Consider the following 26,191-nt stretch of genomic DNA (forward strand, 5'->3'; position numbering starts at 1 on the left):
CTCTGTGGTTCAGGGAGAGTTCAGTGACATTGACAGGATAAGCCGGGGCTGATAGTGTGTTTGTGTGTGCGACTGTGCGCGTGCACATCCAGGCAGATATCCTGTCAGAAGAGCATGGAGCTTCCCAGAATCCCCAACACTCCGGCTCTGCATCCCCTCCCCCCTCCGTGTCACCACCTTTTTTGCGTATATCTGCCTCAACATACCATTTTGTACTTAAACCATAGTCGTCTTCACTTACTCTATCCTTCTGTTTCGTTCAGCATTTCAACACACCCCTGCATACCTCTATCAGCAGCAAGACTTCCTCTTAATCTCGCTTGTAATAGCTAAAAGATAAATGGAGCCAAGTCTGTGCAGCTACACGCACACCAGCATCTACAGTACATTTGAGAATGATTCACTTTCTCTGTTAATTACTTTACTCTCGCCAGAAACGCTCATCATAAGCTTGTGTGACGAGCTTCATATCCTACGATTCAAGACATGGGTCTAATTTTCTGTTAATCATAAGCTAATGTGCTCGGATAGATTAACCTGCTATTTCTGTATTATAACCCTAGAAGGACACAAACCAGTGCTCTTTTTATCTTTTAATAGTCACCAGCACCAGCCAGCAGCCCCATATTGGCCATGTTACACTGCACCGCTAGTTCCATGAGCTGTGTGGATTTAGTACAAAGGTCTGTAGATTTTCAAAGCTTTATTTTCCATGTGGACTACTGTGGAGTTAGCGACTCAAACAAAACCTAAAGGTCATGTTAGATTCAGGATTCAGGATCCATCTATTTTGAACTTGATCCCTACGAGGGACTAAAATCCTGTATTTCTCAGTCACGCCTGCTTTCATTATTTGATCTGTCTTGACAAGGCCAAGAACTTGCAAAAAGCAACGATACATTGCTTGTGCTCGGATTAACCACTCCCACTCCTAAGCTACTCCTATATTCAAGTAGCACTAACATTACAGAAAAATTAGGGATTTCAATTAGACTGTTTTAGAAGATTCATCTGTCTTTACTTTATATTAAAAAACACAGTGTACACTACGGTTGTGTAATAGGCACCCATCGCTGTGCAAATATGAATGGTGAAATTGTGTAGGAAAAGTAATGGAAGCCGGAAGACCCCCAGCAGGCAGACTCTTTCTTGCAGCGTCTCCATAATATATGCAATGATAAAAACGACTGCAGCCTGCCTCCGCCTGCACGGATATTGAGAGGATATTAATAGCCGGGGCTGGATGAGTGTGTGCGCTGAAACTGGAACCGCAGCACACAGAGCTCAAACAATAAGCTTCACCACAACCTTTCCTCCCCTCTGCTTTCTCCAGTCCAGCAGCCTCCCAGAGCTCAAGAGGGGGGGGAGCACTTCTCTCTCTCTCTCTTCCTTTCTTTTTTCCACTTCCTGCCTCCCTGCTTTTGTAATCTCTCATCGGTGGCGAGCCCAAGTCCGTCACTTGTTACGTCAGAGAAGCAGGAGAGAGGAAGAATGGCTGTCTACCCACCTGTCTGCCTGTCTGTCTGTCTGACTACGGTGGGAGACGCATATCTGTCACGCAACTCTATTTTTCATTTACTTAGATAAAAATAGGGCACAACTGCTGTAGACATGCACATGACTCCTCTGCTCCACCCCAAAGAAAGGGTGTGATGTGAAAGGCTGCCATTGTGTTTTGTTTTGTTTTCTCTTGTGTTCTATACAGAATTTCAGTGTTCTTTTTTTATTTGAACTTTTGTTGTCTGGCATCATTTTAAACCTTCAGTGTAATGCAGACATTTTGCCTGCAGAAGGTTAATGTTTGCAGCCTTGTGTGAGTTTTTGTTTGTCTGCTTATACTTTATTGCATGAACAGTCTTTCATTCTGTAACATAGGACTTTACATTTATAGTTTATTATTATTAACCATTAGGCCTCTTGGGTGTTTTTTGTTGGTGTTAATTTGTAACTGCATTGATGATTCAAAATGTTCCGATACCGTTTCCCGACCCGATACCGATTCTCACAACTACCTTACCTTATTCCTTCAACCGATGCCAGAATGGGAACATCTCTGTGGATAATGAATGATTTATTCAAGCAGATTCTCAAACTGTGCAGCCATCATGTCTTATAATCGTTAGGGAGAAGGAGCAGGACAAATTAATACCTGGTTCCATCTTTAGTCTTAGGATTGTAGAATTATACTTTGAAGGTTATTAGTTCAAACCTCTGATCCACCTGCTTAATCTGCGTAAAGGAAACTCGCACTCCTCTCCTCCCGCAACAATTAACAAGGTGACACCCTCTAGTGCAGCGGCTGGGGGATGCTAGAAGTCTATGGTTGTGCTGGGCAGAGTTTTAGTGTGCTAAATGTTTAAATAATTGTTTAAAAGACCGCTGAAGAACCTCAACCCAGGGGACTGCTTCCATCTGTCTCTCTGTTGAAGAGAAAAGCCGAACGGGGAGAAGAGTTTCAGTGGGACAGTGGAAACGGCACCACAGCTTTAAAATAAGGTGAAGCTCAGGAGAAATGTTTCATGTGGCAGATGGCAGAGGCAGACTCACACAGTTGTACTGCCTGGGTAAGCCACAGACTCCCTTAACTTCGTTCATGCCATTACCATCTTCTTTATTATTTACCATCCCTTGCAGCTCTCTCCCGTCTCTCTGCTCTGCTTGAGGTTTCAGTGTCCCCTCCATGCTCCTGTTCCTACCAGGGTACTTAAACAACTTTGGTTTCCTACTTCAACTTTTCTCTGGTACTATCCTAAAAATATGTTTCAGGAGCAAGAATCGGTCCATACTTAAAGTATTCTACTTTTTTATTTTTCTTGTAGGTAGTGCATTTTGTATTAAGTTGTATCTGATGTCTAAATTACCAGCACAGCATGTACTTAAGATTTTAGAGTGGAAAGAAAATACCGCAGCATATTTTTAAAATTGCATAACAGCTGTTATCTATTAAGAAGCGAACAGCACTGTTATACACACATATAGGAGTATATATTTAATCCTCTGGAACATGGTTTAAATTAAACATTAGTGTCTGTAGATATGAATGACCAGGGGGCAAGATTTAGTTAAGTATCAATCCACCTCCTACAGATCTCTTTTAAACACTGTATTGTGATCTTTTAGTTTGTTGTGGTGGAGAAACGGTGTTGTGTGGTCGTTTTTGCTTTATTCCTGTAATGATTACTCTTGTCAGAGTCATGTGATCACTGAAGCATGTGGAGGCTCCAGTAGCGGCTACCTGCTGTGCGAGGAGACAGCTCATCCACATGAAAAGGACATGAGGCTTATTAATAATGTCTAGGGACACTGCCTCCATCTTTGGGGCACATTATCCTTCTGCATTTGCATTCATTTGAAGCCTACTTCCTGCTTAGTTCCTTGATGCGGCTGGCTTGAGACGTGGTGTACGCAAAGGCTGCCATGTCTGCTTGTGGCCACTTAGATGTAACCATGTGACTGTTCGGGTCACGCAATCGCATTATAATGTCGTTTGAACGTTTGATTTATTTTTACTATTTGTGTGTAAGAGAAAAGGCCAGTGACAAATGAAACGTATCATTTAAAAACTATTTTAAGTGAATTTACAACACTTGCAGTTGCACAGTTGTGCAGTAGCTTGCCAGCTCTACCTATGTGTGTTGTGTGGGATTTGACCAGGTGCTCCGGCTTCCTTCCACAGGATATGCAACGATGGGTTTGGTTACTCTTAGTTAATGGGTAAATTTTCACCAAGTCACCTGAAAGGCTCTGTACTGGACCTGACTCTTTACCCGCAATAATCTTGTGATCCCAAGTGAAATCTGGACCTGCCCAGACCCTTGTGATGCATTAGTTGCTTTGCTGTCAGTAGTAGTAGTTATTTGAGCACATATGAAGGTGGTGTCATAGGCTTTCACCAAAAAAGGAATCTTTCCAGCTGACTAGACAAGACGTTTTTTTTGTCTGTTGGCATTGTGACAGGCAGGCGACCAGTCCTGCCACTCAGCCAATATCAGCCTCACGCTACCCTTCTAGGTATAGATAATGAATGGAAACCGGGTTAGCAAAAATAGACCGACCGCCTACAGATGTAGGAGTGGTGAAAAGAGCCAGGGTCACGCGTGGTTCACAGACCCAATAGATACAAATGTACACCAGTTAAAATGGCAGGGGATCGTCTCCGGCAGCTGCAACTGAGCAGAAACGTGACGTTGCCATATGCTGTAGAGATCGGAGAGAAGTTGTATAGAGAAGAGAGATGAAGGGATTTTGTCAGATTGGGCACAACACTTGGAATTGGCAGAAAGATGATAGCTTTTAATTGATTGCTTTAACTAAAGGACCAGAGATCATCATCATTGGTCTCTAATAGGAGAAGGAAAAAAACAATAGACTGACTTTTTAATCATTGATTTGGCTGATTGTGTTATGTAAAATAAGTATACCTCCACTTTTTCTGCTCACTGCAGCTCAGCTTCAGCCTCCGCTAAATGTCTGACATAATTGTGAAACAGTGAGGGCTAGTATGCAAATTGTGCAGAATATCAAAACTAATATATCTTACCTCACTTTTTAGCACACATCTGTATTTGCATATTTCCCAACTGGGTATCACTGTGCCATGACGACCGCCTGATAAACCGTCATGCTGTATACGGTCATAATAGTCAATATGCTGTTGCAAATTGTGTTTGCGCTCAACTGCTTTGCATATGGCAAATGATATGCATTCACAAGTCCTCTGTTGTTGACAGTTCCATGCTGTCCTCTTTGCAGAGCATGCAGGCCTGTGAACGTCTTCGTGAGCTAATACTTTATATTTGCATACCCAGTAGGTCACATTTCCATATTTCCCCCGTTTCTTTTAACTGCCAGTTCACTCTACAATACAAACTTTGTACTGATGCCTAACTGGGGTTGAATGTGACGACGTAGGTCAAAAATGTCATTCTCAAGGAACCAACACGAAGATGCAGTGTAAAAAACGTAAGCGCAATGTAAAGTGCTCTCGCTGCAGCATACAAAGCACTTGTGTGGCATTGCTTGACCAACCAGCCTTGGAATTTGATGGGAATGCTGTTTACTGGTTAGCGCTGTCCCTTGTTTAGTGGGATTGAAGCTGTTTTCCAATGCTGGTTCGGTAATTTGAATTTTGCTGAGGACTGATGATGACATCCTGATGTAAACAGACATATATCTCTGAGACAAGCCAAGTTGTGAATTTTTTGAGTTTAGTGTTGACTTTTCACTAGTAGATGTTGTGCTAGAGGCATTGCAATTTGTGAATGTCCACCGGGCTTGCCTCAGAAACTTCTTTTTACATCACCCAAATCTTTGTCAGTAGTTTTAGAAACTGACAAGAGTCTCAGTTGAACACTTTTGAAGATTTTTTGATGCAGGGGAAGCTGACAGAGCAACAAGCAGCTGAACATTCTCAGTTGCTTTCACACAGAAGTCCAGTACTAACAGCAGTGTGATTCTTAGATTGACTGTGAGATAATCAAACTTGGATTTGAGTTGAAGCTAAATGTCAAACTGTAATTTAGTACTCAAGCAGAATTATGGAAAGCAGAGGCTTTAATCCATCAAGTAACAAATCCTTGAATCATTCCCATATTTTATAAAATAAAGATGGAGGACATGTCTCCTTATTCTTCCCATTGGACAATAATGATTGAACAAGCAATCGCGAGTCAGTCCCAGCTGTCAATCATGATGTTTCACCCTGTTTTACAACAGTAACCAAATAAAAACTATCTTTGAGAAAAATCAAATCAGTCCCTCATCCAGCATCAGAGCAGTTTGTTTGTGCATGGTGTAAAATTCTAAAAAAGTAAAACAATTAATGAATGAATAGATATGATGAGCACTGGCATGAATCAGACTCCAGCGTAGCTTTCTAAGGGAACCCAGATGGCATATAGAATAGACGCATTACTTCCATTCCATATGGTGCATTTTCATTGATTTGTGATGAAAACAGCAACATTCAGGCTCAGGAAGTTGGATGGTGGATCATTACAGAAACACAACTTTAACATGTCAAGTTCCACATGATTTTGGACACAGTGATACTGAAAATGGCACATAAGACACAAACAGTAGTGATATCACTGTCATCTGGCATAGCAAAGGACAAGGCAGTGCTGCACTCTGGGAGGCGTTATATCAAAAGAGGACTGTTACATCACTGGGTGTGTTGCCATGACAGTGTCACCAGCCGCTCCTGTCACACAGAGAAAAGTAGGAGCCGAGCGGAGAAGGAGGTGACTTTCACTTGTGCATGGAACATCTGGTAGCTGTAGACTTTGATGTGTGACGTTAACACATGAAGAGCTGTGAAGTTACTTTTTATTATAAGGAATCAAGTGCTGGTGTCAAGTGCTCAGCAAGTCCTTGATCTTGGTTCGAATACGAATAATACGGCCGTGTTCAGACTCGTAATAGCTTTGTATCGAGAATACAAGCTCCTGGTTCATCTAATTGAGGCCATTAGATTCATGCAGTAGGAGTTCCACTGCACACAGCTTGGGATAAAATAAAAAGTATAGTCTGACAAAAGAGTGGATTCTGGCTCCATGTATTCCACAGCGCTAGGGCTAAATAAGCCAGCAGAGCATTCTCTCAAATCCAGTCTATGCCAGCACACACAGCTAGTATTCCCTGCACTGAGAAGAATGATGTTGAGGCAAAATATCATTGCTATGATAACTTTCCACAGTTGTAAAATCCCGTCTCAAAGGGGATATAAACTGATAATCCTTTCAAAACTGACTCACTGCTTCAGATTCCATCTTTCAGCATGCGACTCCAGCAGCACACCCAAACACACTCTTGTTTATTTATTTTTTGACGCAGTACCATTATCACTGATCACAGCCCTGGGCTTCTACATAGATATTCAGCAGGAGTTATGTTGATGCAAACAGTAGGATAACACCCATTGCAGGAGCACCACACCTTCTTTCTCAGCAAACGCACTGCATATTAATTTCATTGTGGGCGTTGCAACTATATTCTTCTCCGTGAGAAATCCGTGAAGTCTTGTGCCTTCATGTTAACAGTGTCATTGCTCCACAGTCTGCGATGGAACATTGAATTGAAGACTAACTCTTCAGTCGACTCCTTTACTGTGCAAGGTCTTCAAGTTCGAACAAAGTTTGAATGACACGCAGTTTGTTCAAATGAATTTGAATGTGCAAAGACAGTGGTGGCCCTGCTGAGTACCACTTGACTAACTTAAGAAGAGTGATGTGAGCAGCATGGTGCTGAAGCTCTTGAGTAGCTGGTAGGCATCCGTCAGCACTGGAGAGCACTAAGAATAGCACTCACTTGTCTCTCTCCTATTGTCCGACTAGTGCCTGTAGCCTTGTGAGCGTGGGGCTGCTCTGTTTCAGCAGCACTGCCTTAGACCTAAAGAGTGTCTTTGAGAAAATAAGCAAGTGCCCTCCGGGTGCACCAGAGCAGCCTGGCCGTGGATATATTTGTCCCTGTCAGTTTGCATGCAGATCTGCAATAGTCTGCAATTATGCCGTTTACTGTTTGAACACAGGATATTGAAGTGCAGTGGAGCTTGGCCATAGATGCTCTCAGAGAGCATGCCAGCTAGTAGCCAGGCCCTCTGAAGGAGTTGCATCATTTTCATGGATCTAAAATTACACAGTGCACCAAGTTACTGTGAGAGTGCTGGTTCGGAAACAACTAGTGTTTGCATACTGGATCTAATGTGAAGTACTTTCTGTTAAGATCTATAAGCCCTTATTTATAGAATACAGCTGAGACATGCAGGGCAAATCAAACTGTTGAAAAGAGGCTTTTCAGTTGGGATAATTGAGCTATGAATTATACTCTGGTTGTTTGTTGCCCTTTTATCATCCATGTTTATTGATTCTATTCTGACCGGACTCCATTAAGCTGTAGTCAGTCAGGGAAAAAGTGACGAGTGAAGCTATGATCACACTGGACCTCCAGCTACAGCCCCTCCTATCCTCATACAATGCACTGGAAAATATGCTTCAGCTACTTCCTCCTTCTTGCTCACCTCCCTGCCCATTTCCATTTCCTGTTCTCTGAGCTGGTCGGAAGTGAGATCCTGTTAATGGAGTCTTCAGCAGGGCGCCTTTTTCTCCTTCAGGAGAATCAGGATGTTGTCAATTCAAACCAAGTCCATCCATATTCAGCAGCAATTCATAACAGAAGTGATCTCAGGGCAGGTCTAGACTGTACTTATACAATATTATTTAGAGAGACTCACATTCCTTCATATTGTAGAAACCTTGAGCCGATCACAGCTCGTTGAAGGGCAGCAGTCTGCCCCGGCTTGTAGGGTTTCATCAAAAGAGGAGAGGAGGGAGGAGAGAGGACATAGCACAGTGAAGGCTCCACAGGAAGATGCATAATGGTAATAAGACTAATGAGACTTGAAATAACAATTGTAGTAATGGGTGTTGAGTAGGCTCCACGCGGCAGTAGGTATCCTGCAGATCAGTTACAGATCCAGATTCTTTAGCTCAAGAGAACCCCCAGAAAGAGAGAGAAATGAGAAAGTACAAACCACGGAAAAGAGAACAAGCAGAGTTAGCAATAAGCATTAATGGGATATAAATATGTATAGATGGCAAGGCAGAGGAGGAGGAAGGCCCCCGTCAATTGTAGACCTATGGCAGCAGTACTACGAGGTGGTTCAGGCCAGTCTGAGCCAAACTTAATTATATTGGCAAACCTGCATGCAATTCAACAGGCTTACTTATGGTTTCGGTCTGTATGCTTGGATGCAATTTAGTACATGAGTTCTACCAGGTTGAATGGATTTTACCCTTAAACATTTGTTAGGCCCTCATGGAAAACAATATTCATGATGCCTCCAGTCAAACATGTGCTCAGGGTCATCTAAACATTGAATGTACCAAGATGGAGAAGTTTGGGTGAAAGATGTAGGATGGAGTCAAAAATATGTATAGCAATGTTTGATTCAGTGGAATACTAATCTTATACAAACCTAAAAAAACATGTAAATCTTAACCATCCAATCCTGTTGGTGCTCGTTTTATTTATCTTGTGCCAAATGCTTGATGTATTTTGTATTGTACAATGAAATATCCTTAACTGAATCGATATTGAATCAAATCTGAAATCGAATCTAGACCTTGTAAATCTGAATCAAATCATTTTGGGAAATTAGGGGCGATACCCAGCCTCAAATACGAAATCACCAATGTTTATGTGAATTGGCAAGAAAAGGAATAAAAGGTATTTTAAAACAGGAAAAAATTGTAGGACTACCTAAATTATGTGCTGGTGCACCTAAATGAAAGAGCTCACCAGTGTGACCAATGTAAACAGTTAGTCTAGAGACCTGTTTAAGCTGTGGGACCGTGTTTGAAGCTATCGGCTTGGAGCTCGCCAAACAGAAAAATAAAGATATTTGGATAGCAATGCTGTGATCGCTGGCATACAGCTATAGCAATTTATTAATGGGAAATATTTACACATCCACATGTGTTGGAAAGTGTCTCTTGAGAAAAGGTCTAATATGAGCAAGAGCAATGTGATACATAAACGTTATTTGTCAAGATTAAAACAATCACATAGGATATTTTAGGGCTGTGTAGCATTGAGGAGACACAAAAAGGCCACATGCATATTCAGTTTCCATCTGCAGGAAGAGACAATAGATATACAGATGAAGGTTAATGTACGCAAGCATGGAGAGACACACCCGCAAAGGCACACACTTTCACCCACACACATGTTGACACACCCAACTACACATTTGTCTCCCTCCTCTTCCTTTCTCTTCCTCTACATCTCCTTTGTCACTGGATCAAGGTCACATCTAAAACACGAGTAATTGGAGTCAGAAATGAGATGCTCAACAGACTCGGCTTTTAACAGAGAGAAGCCTTTTGCTAATTTACTGTTACATTATTACTGACTATATTATCCCTAAAAGCATAATTAAAAAGTTAAAAAGCCAACTTTTAACTAGCCATGCATATTTTATTAACAGCTTTGTTTTTCTTTTTGAAAGAAAAATTTGAAAGGAAGATGCACGTGTATTTCCATGTGTAATTCTCTACTTAAAACCTTTTATTGCAAAAGGTTTTTACAAATGATTGACATAATATGCTGTAAAGTCGTTTCTAATGTTCATTCTACTGCCTGTGCAAGAGGAAATGTTAAGTTCAGTTGAGTTTAGCTCTGACTTGCTTTCTGTTCATTTCTTCTTTGTCTATACATACATATATTGCAAAGACATATCTGTTATGTATTTGTTTAAGATTATAACGTACATTACTTTACATTAACATATTATTGGTGGTATTTCTAATGCCTTACTCCTTTTTATTTACAGCTCTGATGGTACGAGTTGAACAGTGACCGCTTCCTGCCTGAGGAAACCTGCTGCAGAACTCCCTTCATCATGTCTGGGATTCACGTAAGTGCATATTTTAGTGTCGTTTATCTCATGTAAATGCAATTTTAATAAGTCTGAATATTAGTATCCTCTAACGCCAGCAGTCCTATACGTACATATTGTTGTTTTAATATGGGATGTCAGAAATAAATAGTGAGCTTCACTCTTGCCCAGCTCAGTTCTGGTGGTTTCACATTTCCAGGTTGACTCAGGGGTTTGACTAATGCCTCAGAGTAGGATTACTGTCTCTCCTGTATCCTCTGCCTTCACATGTTCGTATTGATCCAGGATGTTTTCATCTGTCACACCACAGCACTTCACCACAGTCGGGTGAAAGTCTAAAAGAAAAACACCTTTTTTTTAGGAATTTAGAAAGAGGCTGTGATCTTTGAATCGGTTTCAGTGTCGACTGTGATTCAAGTATGGAATTAATTCTTCTCGTTTGTTCCATTTTGCCTGATTTCTGGAGTTTCCATGATGTTTTATCTATAAATCTAAGCTACAAGTTACATTTTGATTGATCAGGATGTTTGAGACATTAAACCCTGCGGCTTGTTGCAACATACATCTATTGTAGATTTAGTGTGGTTCTGGTGACCCATTGATGGCAGTGTGGTTCTAAAATCAAACAATGGATTTCTGTGACAATGGCATAAGGTCATGGGTCCTTTCAACCCAGGATTTTAAGGGGCAGCAGTGTAGTCTATTGCTAGTGTTACCAAGTTACAACTAAAAGGTTAAAGATGGAGTAATAACTTATATGCACCCATCAGCACTATGTGTTTTCTCACACATTACTTAGTTCAGCTCCTTGTCCTGAACTAAGTTACATCTCTGTGATTAAATGCTGGTTCCTCCTTTTCTCTGTGTGATGCAGGCACCATGGTCGACTGGCGCAGAGTGTGTAGCCAAATACAACTTCCAGACTGCCAACGAACAGGACCTGCCCTTCTGTAAAGGAGACGTACTGACCATCATCGGAGTCACCAGGGTAAGCAAGCCAGTGGCTGAGTGCACACCTGTAAATTATGGACATTATCCTAGATAAACATAACAAACTTTTATCCTGCTCAATGTTCTGAATTTGGCTAAAGTGTAAATGCCAATATTTGACCCCTGTCATAATTTTAATGTTGATATTCATGCCTATATTCATTGGTATTCAAACATTTTACCTCTGAAGCCGTTCACAATGAAAGTGAGATGCTAAAAGACACAGAAAGAAAAGCTCACCCCCTCATGTTAGGATTCAAATAGATAAATATCACGACATGCTGCAAACAATCATATCGAGCCCAGTACCAAACAAAAAAGCCTTCATGATAAAGTATGTAAGCGAGATGCGAGTCCATCAAACAGCTTTGTAGCACCAGTCAGTGTGCTTCTCTTTTAGCTGGAGGCCCTCTCTGGCTCCCATCGGTGCTTTAGATAATACAGCAGAGCACACTGTTTGCAGCAGCTTATTCCCACTCATATCTGATTGAGCCAGTGGTGTTGAAGTGGACTGCAGCATCCATTCTGCACTGTGTTCTGTGGGTTTCTCCAGAATGACTCTGATTTATGTAGAGATGACAGCATATCGTGTGTTTGACTGTTTCAGGATCCAAACTGGTACAGAGCGAGGAACACGTCGGGCAGAGAGGGCACCATCCCAGCCAACTATGTCCAGAAAAGGGAAGGAGTCAAGTCAGGAGGCAAACTCAGTCTTATGCCGTAAGTACCAGAGGGGTAACAGGGGAGGCTCAAACCATATGTTCAAAGTTTTGTGTATATCACCGTCCTAGTGTTTATGTAAAACTGAGAAATGTTCTGACATTGTTTAAATCCATGTAATGTTTTATATACTGTAAGTCCTGACTAAATACACAAGAAGAGTAAATAAAGGTGTAATACGTAGTGTCTTTGATGAAAAGGTATTTAGAGAGAACATTGTATGAACATGACACTTAAGTGAAGTGCATTAAAGAATGTGACAGTATGCAGCCGAAATAGAAATAAGAACTGTAGATATAGTCGTGTGTCTCTGTTCACTTCCACGTGTGCTCTTCATCCCTCTGAACAAGATGATGTGCCACCACTTCACTTGCATCTGATTCAGAAGGTTCAAAAGAAGGAAATTCTTCATTCTTCACAGCTTCTGGTTTTTACTGGGTTGCCTCCTCTTGTCATTTTGATGCTGCCATAGAGGCCAGGACCAGCCGTGCACTTCCTTTTGAAACAGGCATTTTGAAAGTGCTGCTATTTTTAAAAAAAAAAAAGGAAAATGTAAACATATGCAAATGAACAGAGATGGGAAAGCTGAGAGCGTACTGGCTTCTCCAGGGTTCAAATTTTACAGATTAGTATAAAGTTTTTAATTCTAGTGGGAAATGTCAGATGATGTGAAGTCAGAGGATGGACTGCATTCATTGACCTGAGCTGGATTTACATATTTATTCCACTGTTAATGTGTTTTTTATTGATTATTGTATGCTGCATCTATATTACATTTAAATACAATGAGGTGTTTCATTTTAAAATGCATTAACTCTGCTACAGTTGCGTATGGCGTCCACACTACTCCGAAGTTTTAGAGCTCTTGCTGATTGGGTCTTTTGGGTAATGACGTAGCCTTCACTGAATCGTCAGGTTCCTATCACATGACCAAAACTTTAGCATTAGACTCGGTTACCAGTTTAGAACTCGACATGGATCATCTATCACAAGCGCTGCTGACCATGTGGGTCTTGCTAACAAATGTTGTGCAGTTCAATTCTGCATTTTACAATATCACAACTTGCATACGTAGAAGACATGGCACATGCATGCTCAGTTTACGTGTTCATGTGCTATAGTTTTCAGGCTTGTTGATATGTTATTAGATGGTCATTTAGACATAGTGAATGTATGAAATCCCTGAACAGTCATCATAGGAACCTTTTTCCCATGAATGAATAGTGATAAGTATGACAGTCTAACTGACAATGACACCGTTAATGGAGCTCACAGTAGTTGGTGGTATGACATACTGTATTAATATCTTGTCAGCAGGAATCGTTTAAGTGGACCTTTGACCCTCTTTGTCTCGCTTCATCACCTGCTGCTCAAAGCTTTAACTCTCTTCCCCTCTACCGTTCAGCCGACCTCTCCACACCATGTGTCACACGCTTTCTATAACAGTATGAATTACTCGGGTCTATTGCCAGCTACAACTTTGCGATAGCACCGATTTAAAAATACTTTGTTTTAACAAGAGTTGATATACTTCAGAAAAAAACTTTTTGCACCTGCTTACTTCTGTCATGAATTTTACGATACATTTCACTTTTAAGGAATGAATACTATGTTATAACCTATAACACAAGATTCTCTTGCTGATCTCCTGGCCTTCAAAATGCTAAAGCCGCCATCACAAGTTGTTTCTGTGGGGGAATGAGCTGTAACCCTCAGTGACTTGTTGACTCTGTTATGAATGACTAACAGATGTTTCAGAGAGCTCTCCCTCTCCTCTGGTTCACATGAGAGTTCAGTCGTAGTCCTCTGTCCCCACGGTCACTCTGACTGACTGATCCTGACCACTAGATACAAACATCACCGCCCTCATTCGCAGATAACAGCCTGCCCTCTCTGCCGCCCCCCTGTGGCAGACATCTTCATCAGATTACAGCACCACCCTCGAGAGCTGGGGTGTTGAACCCTGCTGTCCTTCTTCCTCGTTCACTGTTGTGTCCACCGAGGTTGTTGACCACATCCCCCCCCCCCCTCTCTTTCTTCTTTAAGTCTGTCATTTGCACAAAATACTGCACTTAATTTCTATGGACTGAACAACCAGTGTGTCAACCAAGAGGGGAATGTATCTCTCTGGCCAACCGCGCTTGGCGCCTGCTCTCAGATTAGTGGGAGTTAAGGAGCTGCTGTCCATCGGAGAAGCAGCCCGCACTGATCTAATCAACTCAACCCATATTAAGCTGCTTTGCCACAAGGGCTGCGCTGTCTGAGGATGAAGAGGAGGGGGAGGAGTTGGAGCACGGAGTGACGGAGGCCGCCACGGGAAAATGAGCTAAATCAATTATGGCTGTTGATTACCACCCATGCCCCAGCCAAGATGGATTGAGAGACCCTGTGGGCTGCTACTGTTTGCAGCTAATACAGCCTTTCACACAAGGAGTGTCATGAATCAATGGGATGTGGTGCAGTGTTTTGTGGTTTTGAGGTTGCTTGGATGGTTGTTTGTTAAAGCTCACAGGTCCACAGAGGTAGAAGAGAAGTGATATCACAATTCTGAATCGTGAGAAAGAGGACTCATCATTTTACACTGTAGTTTATAGTAAGAGGCTACATTACTTTTAAACAGTTTCATATTACTTGTAACAATTCATGTGCTGTTTTTTCTTTTTCTTTAAAGACACTGAGACATTTATGTTGGCGTAGAAGAGATTGGTGTAAACTATGGAGCAGGAGATGACAGTATAATCCATCCATTAGTGGTCTATAGATGTAACCACCAGGCCATATGGTGAGGGTGAAGCAGGGTTAGACAGTGAGCTTCTAGATCAGGAGGCAGGAGCTTTTATAGTTCTCAGTTAAAAGCACCAGAACTATTAAAACCAGCATTAATGTGTTTCGTCAACGAACAGTCATATAATTCCGTTTACAGCTCAGATTTAAGTGTGCTGTATCTTTTTTGTTGGTCTCCCTGAGTCAGTGGGTGACTTGGTTGTGTCCTACACTCCACCTCGTCTGAGCACTCTTTGCGTTTTCCTGTTATTGCAGAGTGCCTGTGTGTCAGTTTCCGACTCTGACCCCCGGCTTCTCGTGTGTGTCTGTGTGTGTGTGTGTGTTTTGGAGCAACATGCTTCCTGTTGTTTGGGTTCAGGTACTTTCTCGGTGACTCCTCAAGGCGAGACTGCCCCACAGCCCTGCTCCGCTTCAGTTGAGCAGACTGGAAATGCCTCTCCAACCTTCCCATTACCACTCCGCTGTTGTTTTTTTTACTTCTCATTTCAGAGCAGGCTGCATGTCTCTAATATGTGGAAGTGGATCCATTTGTGGGGTTGAAGTTGCAAATGAGATTCAGGAGAAGAAAAGGATGTGTGATCCGCTGCAGGAGCTGTTGAAGGGTGTTGAATAATCTGATGCTGTTATCACCGACACAAAAGAAATGAGAAAGTTCGGTCTCCACAAAAAAAAAGGCACATGTGAAATTTCCATACATGGAGCAAACTTGTCTCCTGATGCACACCACCAATGTAGCATTCACTTTTATGTGCAGTTTGTTTTTGTATATAACACCAACTCATCACCTGTTTTGGCTCTCTGTCCTCTTCTTTCCTCACTCCCTTTTGTCCTGTCCCTCTCCGCCTGCCTCTCTTCCGTCCCTGCAGCTGGTTTCATGGGAAGATAACTCGGGAGCAGGCCGAGCGGCTCCTCTACCCTCCGGAGACGGGCTTGTACTTGGTGAGGGAGAGTACCAACTACCCCGGCGATTACACCCTGTGCGTCAGCTGTGATGGCAAAGTGGAGCACTACCGCATCATCTACCACAACGGCAAGCTCACCATCGACGAGGAGGAGTACTTTGAGAACCTCATGCAGCTGGTGGAGGTGAGGGACGGTACCGAGCATGGCTTCCATTCAAGCTCCTGTTTTCTATTCTTAACAGTATAATACTGATACGCATAATAACCCTGTTTTTACCATGGCAGCTGAAAAGGCTGATCAGCTGTTATTATCAGTGCCAAATAAGATAAGGTCATCCTTTTATTGATTTCCCTTGGGAGAAATTGGGGTTTTACAGCAACCCAAGTATAGAACTAGAATGGCACTCAGAAGACTTAATACCTCTGCCAAGGCCCAACAGTCCTCTTATGAAAACACATTTAAATTCCCCATATCCAGATTTTAATTTAGATCGGCACCAAATGTCCCCTAAACATGCCTGATTTCTTTTTGTCAACAACCAGGAATTATTCTATTAAGAAATCTGTGAAAATGTTGATTCACACTTCTCACAATGTTAAAGAAAGAGAAAAAAAAAATACAGATTCTTGGGACCAGTGCAGTGGTTAGTGGTTGCACTCTTGTGTGTGTGTGTGCACATGTACTTATACCTTTGTGAGGAGCATTTTAAGCATAGACCGTACAAACTGAGGACATTTTTGGAAAGTGAGGACATTTGAACCGGTCCTCACGTTTTAGTGGGCTCTTTGAGGGTGAAGACTTGGTTTGACGGTCAGAATTAGGTTTGGGTTTGTGTTAGGAATGGGCATTTGGTTTGGATGGTTAGGGTAAGGGGCTAGGGAATGTTTAATGTCAATGAGTGTCCTCACAACGATAGAAGTACAAACACATACACATTTTATACACAACAAACATTTAAGATATCTGGTATCCGTATCGACTACTAAATGGTATCCTGACATACCAAGATGCTGGTCATACACTCTGTCCTAAGGTTGCAGCTTTTGCAGGAAATGTGAATTTCCACCAACTTTATTTCACATCAGAGTTTATATAGCGCTGAAACAGTTTAGCAGAAAACAACTGGTTATTTCTTTAATACATTTTTTTATTTAAAAAAATACTAGATATGCTTTAAAATGTTAAGGTATATGCTGTGATATCTGATACTAAACTGAATATATTTTAACGGACAAAACAGAGGTGCATTATTCTATTTATCAAATGACAAACCAAGAAAATACAGTGTAACAAATTACAATTCGAACAGACCGTAGTAAAAACCCATTGTAATGTGAATCAGATTTTTCTGATTATGTATTGTATTCATCAGCCCACTTATCCATCACCAATTACTGAAGCCTGGTTTCACACACTTAAGTTACCAGTTTGTTATCAGGCTCTTATATCAATGTTTTCTATTCACACAAATACTGTCAATAACCGTCAGTTTATTTTATTCTTGATTAACTATATACGGTATCTCAAAAGGATCCATCTTCCAATTATTTTATTTAAGTATTAAATGTAATTTATGTGATTTAATTGTGCTGCAGTATGATTACATAACTCCATGAACACAAATGGAACACAAACACATTCAGCGTCACCCGGTGAGTTTCTGAAAAAAACTAAATCAAGTACATTCTTCACCAAGCCGTCTGATCCTCCACCTCCCTGCCTGTTATCTGAAGGCCGGTTCACAGAGTGTGGACAGGGGAAGACACGATAGCAGAGGGAAGAAGAGAGGGGGGGCTGGGGTGCTCATCCTCTCAGATAAAGAGATGGATTGGCGGCTATCACACTTTTAATTGGACTTCATCTCTTTGCCTCGTGGGGCGTCGGAAGTGGACGACAGGAAAGTGCCAACTGGCACCGAGAGCATCTCCGTCCCCGGTGCATTCTTGTTATCTTCAGCCACCCAATATCTCTGTCTCTCTATCCCTCTCTCTCTCTCTCTCTCTCTCTTGTTCACACCCTCAAGGCATGGATCTGCCTCCACTTCCTCTCTCCACCTCTGTCCATACCTCGCCCTCTCTCTCTCTTTTTTCCTCGTGGATACCTGGCATATTGCTTCTTCTCCTCCTCTCTTTGTTATCCATTTCAACCTCTTACTTTGCTTCCCTCTCTGTGTGTCTCTCTCTTTCCCTCTTCCTTCTTCTCCTCCGTATGCATTCCCCCGTGTCCCCACTCTCTGTCTCTCTCTCCCTCCGTCTCTCTCTCTCTCTCTATAATAGCCTATGAGAGGAGGATTCCTCACATTCTTGTGTGTTTTCCGTCTCGCTCTCACTTCCACCGCTTGTGCAGCAGCTTCACATATACCTTCATATAGACACACACACACACACACAATATGCATATATGTAGACTCACAGACCCAGGCCCCCTTTGTCTGTCACATGCGTGCAGTGAAACAAAGATGGCTCCATGTGGTCTTTAGAGGGTGTAACAGCACAGTGAATGTGTTGTCAGCTACAATGCCTGTTTAGTATTTTTACTCACTAATTACAGCTTTCTATGTTAATTACATACGGCAAGATCCTGATTCATCTTTTTCCATTGTCTCCCTAAAATATCGATTTACGTGCATTTTATGGTAAACATTCTCCAAGGTGTTCAGATATGATGATATCGAAACCTCGCAGGTTTGATAACAAACGATCGTTTACTTCAACACTGAGGCACGCTTACATTTCAGTTGTTTATTTGTTGTTATTCTACATTTGTGGCTTCATTTATCAGCTGCTGTGCTCAATAATGTAGAAGAAGCTGACCCCTCTCTTGCATTATGCTGCTCCCTGGTGGCTGTAATGGCAACCTACACTCTGGTCAATTTTACTATGGTTTAGTTGATGAGAGAGAATTTTTTTTATTATTATTATTTTGTCAGAGGTTTGATGCCCTACTCTGATTCAATATTTTTACTTTACATTATTTTAATATTTTGATATATTTCCTTGTACGAGAATGTCACTGACACAAGACATCTGCCTGATTGTTGCTGGGATCTCAGCGGGTTTTATAATGAGCACATATCAACTAGGTCTAATATGGTTCCTTGTGATTCTTGGGGTGAAAGGTCAAAACGCTTTGCCCTCTCCCACACCCCCACACTCGTCCTCTGCTTCCGGTTCCCACAGTAAATGCTCACCAGCTCCACACCTCCCAGCAGGGGAGATACTCCACAAGCTTTTCTTCAGATGCTTTAAGTCTAGGATGACACATTGACATTAATACTGTTAGTCTCCAGCAGAAGTAAGCTTCATATGTTTGATCCCGTCTCCACATCTGCTGTATGATTGTGCTGCAGGTGCCTGCATTTAATCTCTCCATGGTTAGTTTTCATTGACATTTTGATTGTAGAAATATTTCAACAGTTATTCCACGTTTCAGGTGAATAATGTTACAATAGTGAGGTTCACTCTATGTTGGGATCTATTCGTCATGCTCACAAACTGAGATTATGATAAGAACACAAAGACTGGATACGTTTGCTTGAGATCGTTTTTTCTCAATTAAAGGCCCTTACAATGTATTAAAAAGTTAAATTCCATTTACAAAAAACTGTTTTCCTAGTTCAGTTCATCATTCCAGACCTCAAAGATATTTCATTTACAATTTTTCTCTTCGCAGGAACATATATTGGAATAAATATCTTATGCACTTGCTGTACAATTGCTTTTTTAAAATACATATTCATTTTGGTTTTCACCACATGAAGGTAAAGCAAAGCCTTGCTCCTCCTCCTGTTTCCCTCGCCTCTCTTGTATGGAAATGAGGCAGGGATTCTGTTTTCCCTCAGGACAACCCTACATCCCTTTTAACATTGATGCGTTGTGATAAAAGTTAAACCTGCTGTGCTTCATCTCTTTGTCGGAAGCAAGCACCACTGATATCTCGTTCATATTAAACAGGGGGACCTCCTCGCATCTAACTCCCAGCACAGTCTGAAGCTTCTTTTCATCGCTACCTTCATGTTCCGCTGTCGCATGCGGCTGAAAACAGCAGCCACGGTTTTGTTTTATATTTCAAAAGCTTGTGTGCGGACGCACCAATCAGAATTCATTCATGAATGTCAGTCCTGATCACTCATCACAGTTTAAAGATGGTAGAGGGAACTACTTCATATTTCAGACTATTACGCTTACGATTCTTTTTAAAATCAGACATTCAAATTTGTATTCAAACTCTTAACAAGACTCAAATATGAATTGTCATTGTTTGCATTAAATATTTATGTTTGATCTTCTCTCCCTCTGTCTCCAGCATTACACCAAAGATGCCGATGGCCTTTGCACCAGGCTGATTAAACCCAAGTTGATGGAGGGAACAGTGGCAGCGCAGGACGAGTTCTCCAGGAGTAAGGACACACTGAGCTCATTACACTGCTCTACAGGGACACTGGCACACAGGGGCATTACTGTGTGTGTGTGTATAATGTCACGCTAACCTCTCAAACACGAAGAGGATTATAGATGTGTACACACACCCACAGTGTACAGACTGTATACTGCATCTCCTTCAAGTCTCTGCTATCATCCCAATCCTAATAGCATTAATCAACATAGGGTAATTAATCTTTGTGTCTGGGGACGTCTGCTGGGCTTCACCAGCTCTCAAGGTCAATCCCAAGTCTTCATCCACCCCTGTCTCTCTTCATATCTCCACATGTACCAGTCTGACCCGGTTAATTCCTTCCCCAAACAAATTAAAAAAGATAAATGTTTCAATAAATCATTACAACTTTTTCCCACATGAGAGATTCCTCAATCAAATAGTGGGACCTCTACTCTGACCAGAAGATGACTGTCAAACTAATATGGTTTACTACTTCTTCTGATAACAATATAAATCATGAATTTAGTTTTTTTTTTAAATCATTTCCCTGGATCACACGATACCTCTTTTACACCCAAATTATCTCTCGTCGCTGTCTTAACAAAATAGCTTGTTCACCTGGGTGTCGTGTTTCCATCGCTGCGGCTCGGAGCCAGAGACGATTAAAATCTCTGTGCTGTGTCTACAGCAGAGTCATTTGACCTGGGTGTGAAAGCTGATTGAAGCCATTCCCGTTGCAAACACAACCCATATGTTCGCTGGTGTTAATGGTTTTCTGACCAGTGAAAAAAGGGCCTTACGATTTATAGGTCGATAATGAACCAGACGTTTTTATTTTTCCTCTGTGACGTCTGCTCACTGCGTCTTCTGTCTTCTCTTGACAGGCGGCTGGGCCTTGAACAGAAAGGAGCTGAAACTGATCCAGACCATCGGCAAAGGGGAGTTTGGAGGTGAGCAATCGAGCTTTTCATCGATCAATCGCAGCATTTAATTTCATATACGGGAGCGTTAATAACACGGGCCAAGGTCGTCTCACACGTTGTCCTGAAACTTACCCTGTTTGTGTCCTTCACAGATGTGATGGTGGGAGACTACAGAGGGACCAAGGTGGCGGTCAAGTGTATCAAGAATGATGCCACAGCGCAGGCTTTCATCGCTGAGGCGTCTGTCATGACGTAAGATCCTCCAGCTCTTCTGTCTTCGTCCTCCACACTACCTATAAAATACATCTGTCCTCTTTCAAATGTCTATGCAATCTTATAATGGGCTCTTGTGGGTTAACCCTCTTTCTGTTTCTGTTTCTGTTTCTGTGTTTTTCCAGGCAACTGAGGCACAACAACCTGGTGCAGTTGCTGGGGGTAATTGTCGAGGAGAGGGGCAGTCTCTACATCGTCACAGAGTACATGGCGAGGGTCAGTCCCATTTAGTGTAAACCCTTCCTTGAATTTCCCCCAACATTGACACACATCGTCATATTACAGAAAGTGGTGGAAAAGAATTGATCCACATTCCACACGTTCATCGGGATCTGCTCCAAAACTGGATGGTGTCTTTCTTGGATCACGCCCGACCACTTCATAGAATTGAATGGCAATTGGTTCAACAGTTTTTGTGTAATCCTGTTAACTAACAAACAAATGCAGATGAGAACATGACCTCTTTGTACTGCTCTCTTACAGATGCTTGAGTCCTCCAGCAGCAGTTTGGTTCTGATCCAGCCCTTAGCTGCGTGTCGACCCCTGTTGTCTCTCCCCATTTCAAGCTCGCTGTCCATTTTCCTATCAATAAAATAAAGATGACAAATGTCCACAGAATATATTTTAAGTGGAGTGAGGCTCAGGTCGCATCCAAACACTTCAGTCAATATGTATTTGGTCCAAACCCCGACCCCGAGCCCGATGCAGTCAATATAAGCAGCGCTGACTTTGTGTCACCCTGTCCCTCACAGGTCGTTGCTGTTTTATCACGATAACAGACATGTAAAGTGTAAAGAATCAGCCCAACCAGGCCCAAATCAAAATATAATTTCTAAATTTGTTTCTGATTCCAACCTGCTTTAATTTGTGAATTAAAAAGCCTAATGTGGTGCCAGGTAGCTGGGTCTGAGAACACATTCACACTTTGAGGCTCAGGGATTTGTTCTTCACTGCAGCATCACATGGTTTAGTTGTGTCCTCCACATGATGTGTTGATGATGTGATCTGTGTCACAGGGCAGCCTAGTGGACTACCTGCGCTCTCGAGGACGGACCGTGCTCGGCGGAGACTGCTTACTCAAGTTCTCACTGTGAGTCCTCTCTCTCTCTGTTTGTTTGTTCAAAAGACTCGAGTCAGCACAGATCAGGGTCTACAGCTTAACGGCTGCTCTTCAGCTGCCAGGATTTCAAATGAATTTCAAAAGAACAGTGTCAATGCACTTGACTGGCAACATGAAAGACCCATTTGTTTACACAAGCAGCATCATGCTGGGGCAAATGGCTGCTTTATCTGCGAGTCAAGTGCCTTAAAGTGTTTTTTTATTTTTTATTTAACAGTCATGGAGCTCAGAGCTGCTCCCTCGCACAAGCTGAAACTATTATGACCATTACTCTCAGATCAGTAGGCGTAAAATCATGCATTCACAGGGAAGTTTCATGATTCATTTCAGCATGAGCCACAAAACTTGAGCATTAACATCTTAGAGAATCATGAAAGATTAAAGAAATAGATTTCAACTGGACGAACGTTAAGCAAACAAAGAAGATCCGAGTCAGTTTTTCTCCTTCCATTGTAGCCACAGATACGTCCGTGTAGATTAAGAAGCAGACATCGACCTATGGGCTGACATCAGTTGTCTCACTCTTTATCTCCCCTGCCAGTGACGTGTGTGACGCCATGGAATACCTGGAGGCCAACAACTTCGTCCACAGAGACCTGGCAGCTCGTAACGTGCTGGTGTCCGACGACAACATCGCCAAGGTCAGCGACTTCGGCCTCACCAAGGAGGCCTCCTCCATTCAGGACACTGCCAAGCTGCCTGTCAAGTGGACCTCCCCCGAAGCACTTAGAGAGAAGGTGAGAGGACGGAGGGTGGGCAAGTATCACACTTATGTGTTCTTGCTTTTGTTGCATTTGTTTCCACCTATTTTAACTTGAGCACCGGGCAGGTAACAGAAATCCGGTGACAGAAATAAAGTGGTTTAATAAAGCATGTTTCAGGGTTCCTACGGTCATGGAAAACCTGGAAAAGTCATGGAATTGTAAAATGTGTATTTCCAGGCCTGGAAAAGTCATGGAAAAAAAATTAAATCCCCAAAGTTTTGGAAAAGTCATGGAAATTTGTTATGTTCATATTTTATGTCGTTCATTTACGCTGAGTTTTAAATAATTCATATGCTTTTAAAGAAATACGCTCAAAATATAAGCAGGCATACGCTATTATACTAACTGAGTTAGTATGAGAGCGTATGCGTAAGGTATACTGTGTGCCTTGGAATTCTCATTGTTAGTTTAAATACTACATTTTGTCACTTTTTCATGTATACACCGAGTTTTCACAAAATGTTTGGACATGGAAATTTGGTTTAAAGTTGTTGAAAAGTCATGGAAATCCATTGGTCAAAATCTGTATGAACCCTGATGTTTATTATGTTTAATTTACTTCAGATTAAGGTATTATGGCTCTTCATTTATTATGTAAAGAGAGGAGACTATCAGTGCATGACTCATACAACAGGTTTTTATAATTTTGTTTGTACTAAAGAAGAAATTAAGTATGAAAGACTTGGCAAATGAAAATTCTCTTAAATCAGTCAGGTTTGCCAATAAAGGGAGGTTCTCTTTGGTATTAATGGTTCTTTCATTAGGCTCACTATAAAATACATTTGACTGCTTTTAGCCAATATTTCGCTCCTGGCAGGTTCAGGTGGACTGAGCTGACTCTACTCTCTGTTATGAAAGCAGTGTAACTCATTTGGAGATTACATCTTTACATATCTCCAGTAAAACCTCTGTCACTTTGCTCCGCCTCACTTTATTTGAGTAGAATGTGGCACACATACTGTTCAGATGTTTTGGGCTTCAAATTAATGAATTAATTTGGGACATGAAATCTTTATTTTCTATACTTACGATCCATCTCTATTTACTCTGGTCCAGTAGCATCTATACTGATGCTCACACATCTGCAGAAATCTCATAAGAGTTACCTTTTATACAGATACCAACATTATTCATTTAGACCCTATGGTGCAGAGATATACTCGACTCATTTTGGGCTTGTAGTTTTCAAGCAGGAGCCTGAGAACAGACCTGATTTTTAGGTGTTCAACTAATCTTTTTTTTTCTCCCACAGAGGTTTTCCACCAAGTCGGACGTGTGGAGTTACGGGATCCTGCTTTGGGAGATCTACTCGTTTGGGCGTGTGCCTTACCCTAGAATTGTAAGTAAAATGGTCAATGCTCTGTATTTATATAGCGCTATTCTAGTCTTGATGACCGCTCATTACTTAACAGGCACCTGAGCAGCAGGTCTCTCTGGATCTAGCAGGCTTTAGGTTTACCAGCAGATGGCAGGCTTCATTTGCTGGGACCCGTTTTTTACATTTTTTTTATTAAATTTATTTCAGTAGAAGATGAATGAAATGAAGTCTCGTGCGTCAGAGATGACCTCAAAATAATTAGATTTCTGCCCTTTAACTGCCGGAGCTCACGATGAAAATGTGATGTGTTGCGTTCTGTAAATTATGAATTAAATTATTTCCTCCATGCCTCACCACTTTGTACATATTTCCCATTAGCATACTTATTATAACCTTTTGTTGAGTCATTCTTTTGCATCAGCGACCGAAACTCGCTCCCGCTGAGAATCTGACGTGCACTCTCGCCCCGTCTCTGTGTCTCAGCCGCTGAAGGAGGTGGTGCCCCGGGTGGAGAAGGGCTACAAGATGGACGCCCCGGACGGCTGCCCGCCCGTGGTGTACGACCTGATGAAGCAGTGCTGGACCCTGGACGCCGTGGTGCGGCCCTCCTTCCGCATGCTGAGGGAGAAGCTGCTGCATATCAGAACCAAGGAGCTCTACCTGTGAGGAGGGGGCACGGGAGAGGGTGGGCTGGGGGGGAGAGAGGAGGGGGGGTGGGGGGCGTGAGACGCAGCCGAGCACAGCTGTGAGGCGTCAGGAGGAGGGGGAGGAGGAGATGAAGAGGGACCACAGCGCCTTCCTCCTGCCCGCCCCAGCCTGTTGACCTGTGGGACTGCCGCACCGTGCCCCCCCCACCACCCACCCTCCCTCCACCTCGGACTTCCTCCACATCCACACACGGACTGTTTCCTGTTTGTGTTGTATAGCTTTGGCCAGTTTCCTGGTCTCTCGATGGGCCAGCACTCTTCCCTCCTGCTTTACCTCCCACCTCACTCACTCGCTCTCTCTCTCTCTGTCTCCTCTATCACGGTTCTTCCTCTTGCAGATCCCTCTTTCTTTATTGTTTTCCTCCTCCTCTCCTGAACATGGCATTACCTGGAGGGGAGGCTGGCCTTTTCCTCCACGTTTGTCAGGTGCTCTCTCTTCCTCCCCTCATCCCTCCTTCATTCCTGGTTCTCCGTGTCGCCGTGTGGCTCTGCATGCCATTTCAGCCCATCTCTCTAGTCATTCCATCCTTCCCTCAATCCCTCCCTCCCTTCCCCCCCCGTCGGCGTGGTGTCAGGTGTGGGGCCTTCGCTCTGTGCCAAAGTGCCTCCAGTCTACAGAGCTCCAGACCTCCCTCCAGCACTTCTTTCAATGGACTTTTTGTGGTTTGCTTTTTTTAATTACTTTTTTTATGAGAACTTTTTTTATTGCTTTTTTTTTTTTTTTCAGGGAGGTTATCAAACCAATTTTAGTGCTTTCTCCCCCACCTCCAACATGTCCCCATCAGACTGTATGCATTTTTTTTTTTTAAATGTCCAAAAAGAGAGAGCGTGACGAGGAAGAGGGAGGATGTGGGGACCAGTATCATGTTTGTCCTCCGGTCGAGACAGTCCAGAGGAGCCGGGACAATACCAGGAG

At 42.4% G+C, this 26,191-nt stretch overlaps 1 protein-coding gene across 1 annotated transcript in view; it reads left to right on the forward strand.

Moving 5' to 3' along the window:
- LOC132998300 (tyrosine-protein kinase CSK) overlaps positions 1 to 25,248 on the forward strand; it is a 39,995-nt gene extending 14,747 nt beyond the window's left edge. The window contains exons 2-13 of the mRNA XM_061067856.1: positions 10,331 to 10,414; positions 11,271 to 11,384; positions 11,994 to 12,106; positions 15,757 to 15,976; positions 20,099 to 20,192; positions 21,055 to 21,120; positions 21,246 to 21,345; positions 21,492 to 21,582; positions 22,383 to 22,456; positions 23,028 to 23,223; positions 24,503 to 24,589; positions 25,052 to 25,248. Of these exons, the coding sequence (XP_060923839.1) occupies positions 10,400 to 10,414; positions 11,271 to 11,384; positions 11,994 to 12,106; positions 15,757 to 15,976; positions 20,099 to 20,192; positions 21,055 to 21,120; positions 21,246 to 21,345; positions 21,492 to 21,582; positions 22,383 to 22,456; positions 23,028 to 23,223; positions 24,503 to 24,589; positions 25,052 to 25,234 (1,353 nt within the window). The 5' untranslated portion in view covers positions 10,331 to 10,399 and the 3' untranslated portion in view covers positions 25,235 to 25,248. The remainder of the gene's footprint in view (positions 1 to 10,330; positions 10,415 to 11,270; positions 11,385 to 11,993; positions 12,107 to 15,756; positions 15,977 to 20,098; positions 20,193 to 21,054; positions 21,121 to 21,245; positions 21,346 to 21,491; positions 21,583 to 22,382; positions 22,457 to 23,027; positions 23,224 to 24,502; positions 24,590 to 25,051) is intronic.
- Positions 25,249 to 26,191: the final 943 nt, after the last annotated feature.

Source organism: Limanda limanda, chromosome 3 (assembly GCF_963576545.1).
Source record: "Limanda limanda chromosome 3, fLimLim1.1, whole genome shotgun sequence".
NCBI lineage: Eukaryota > Metazoa > Chordata > Actinopteri > Pleuronectiformes > Pleuronectidae > Limanda > Limanda limanda.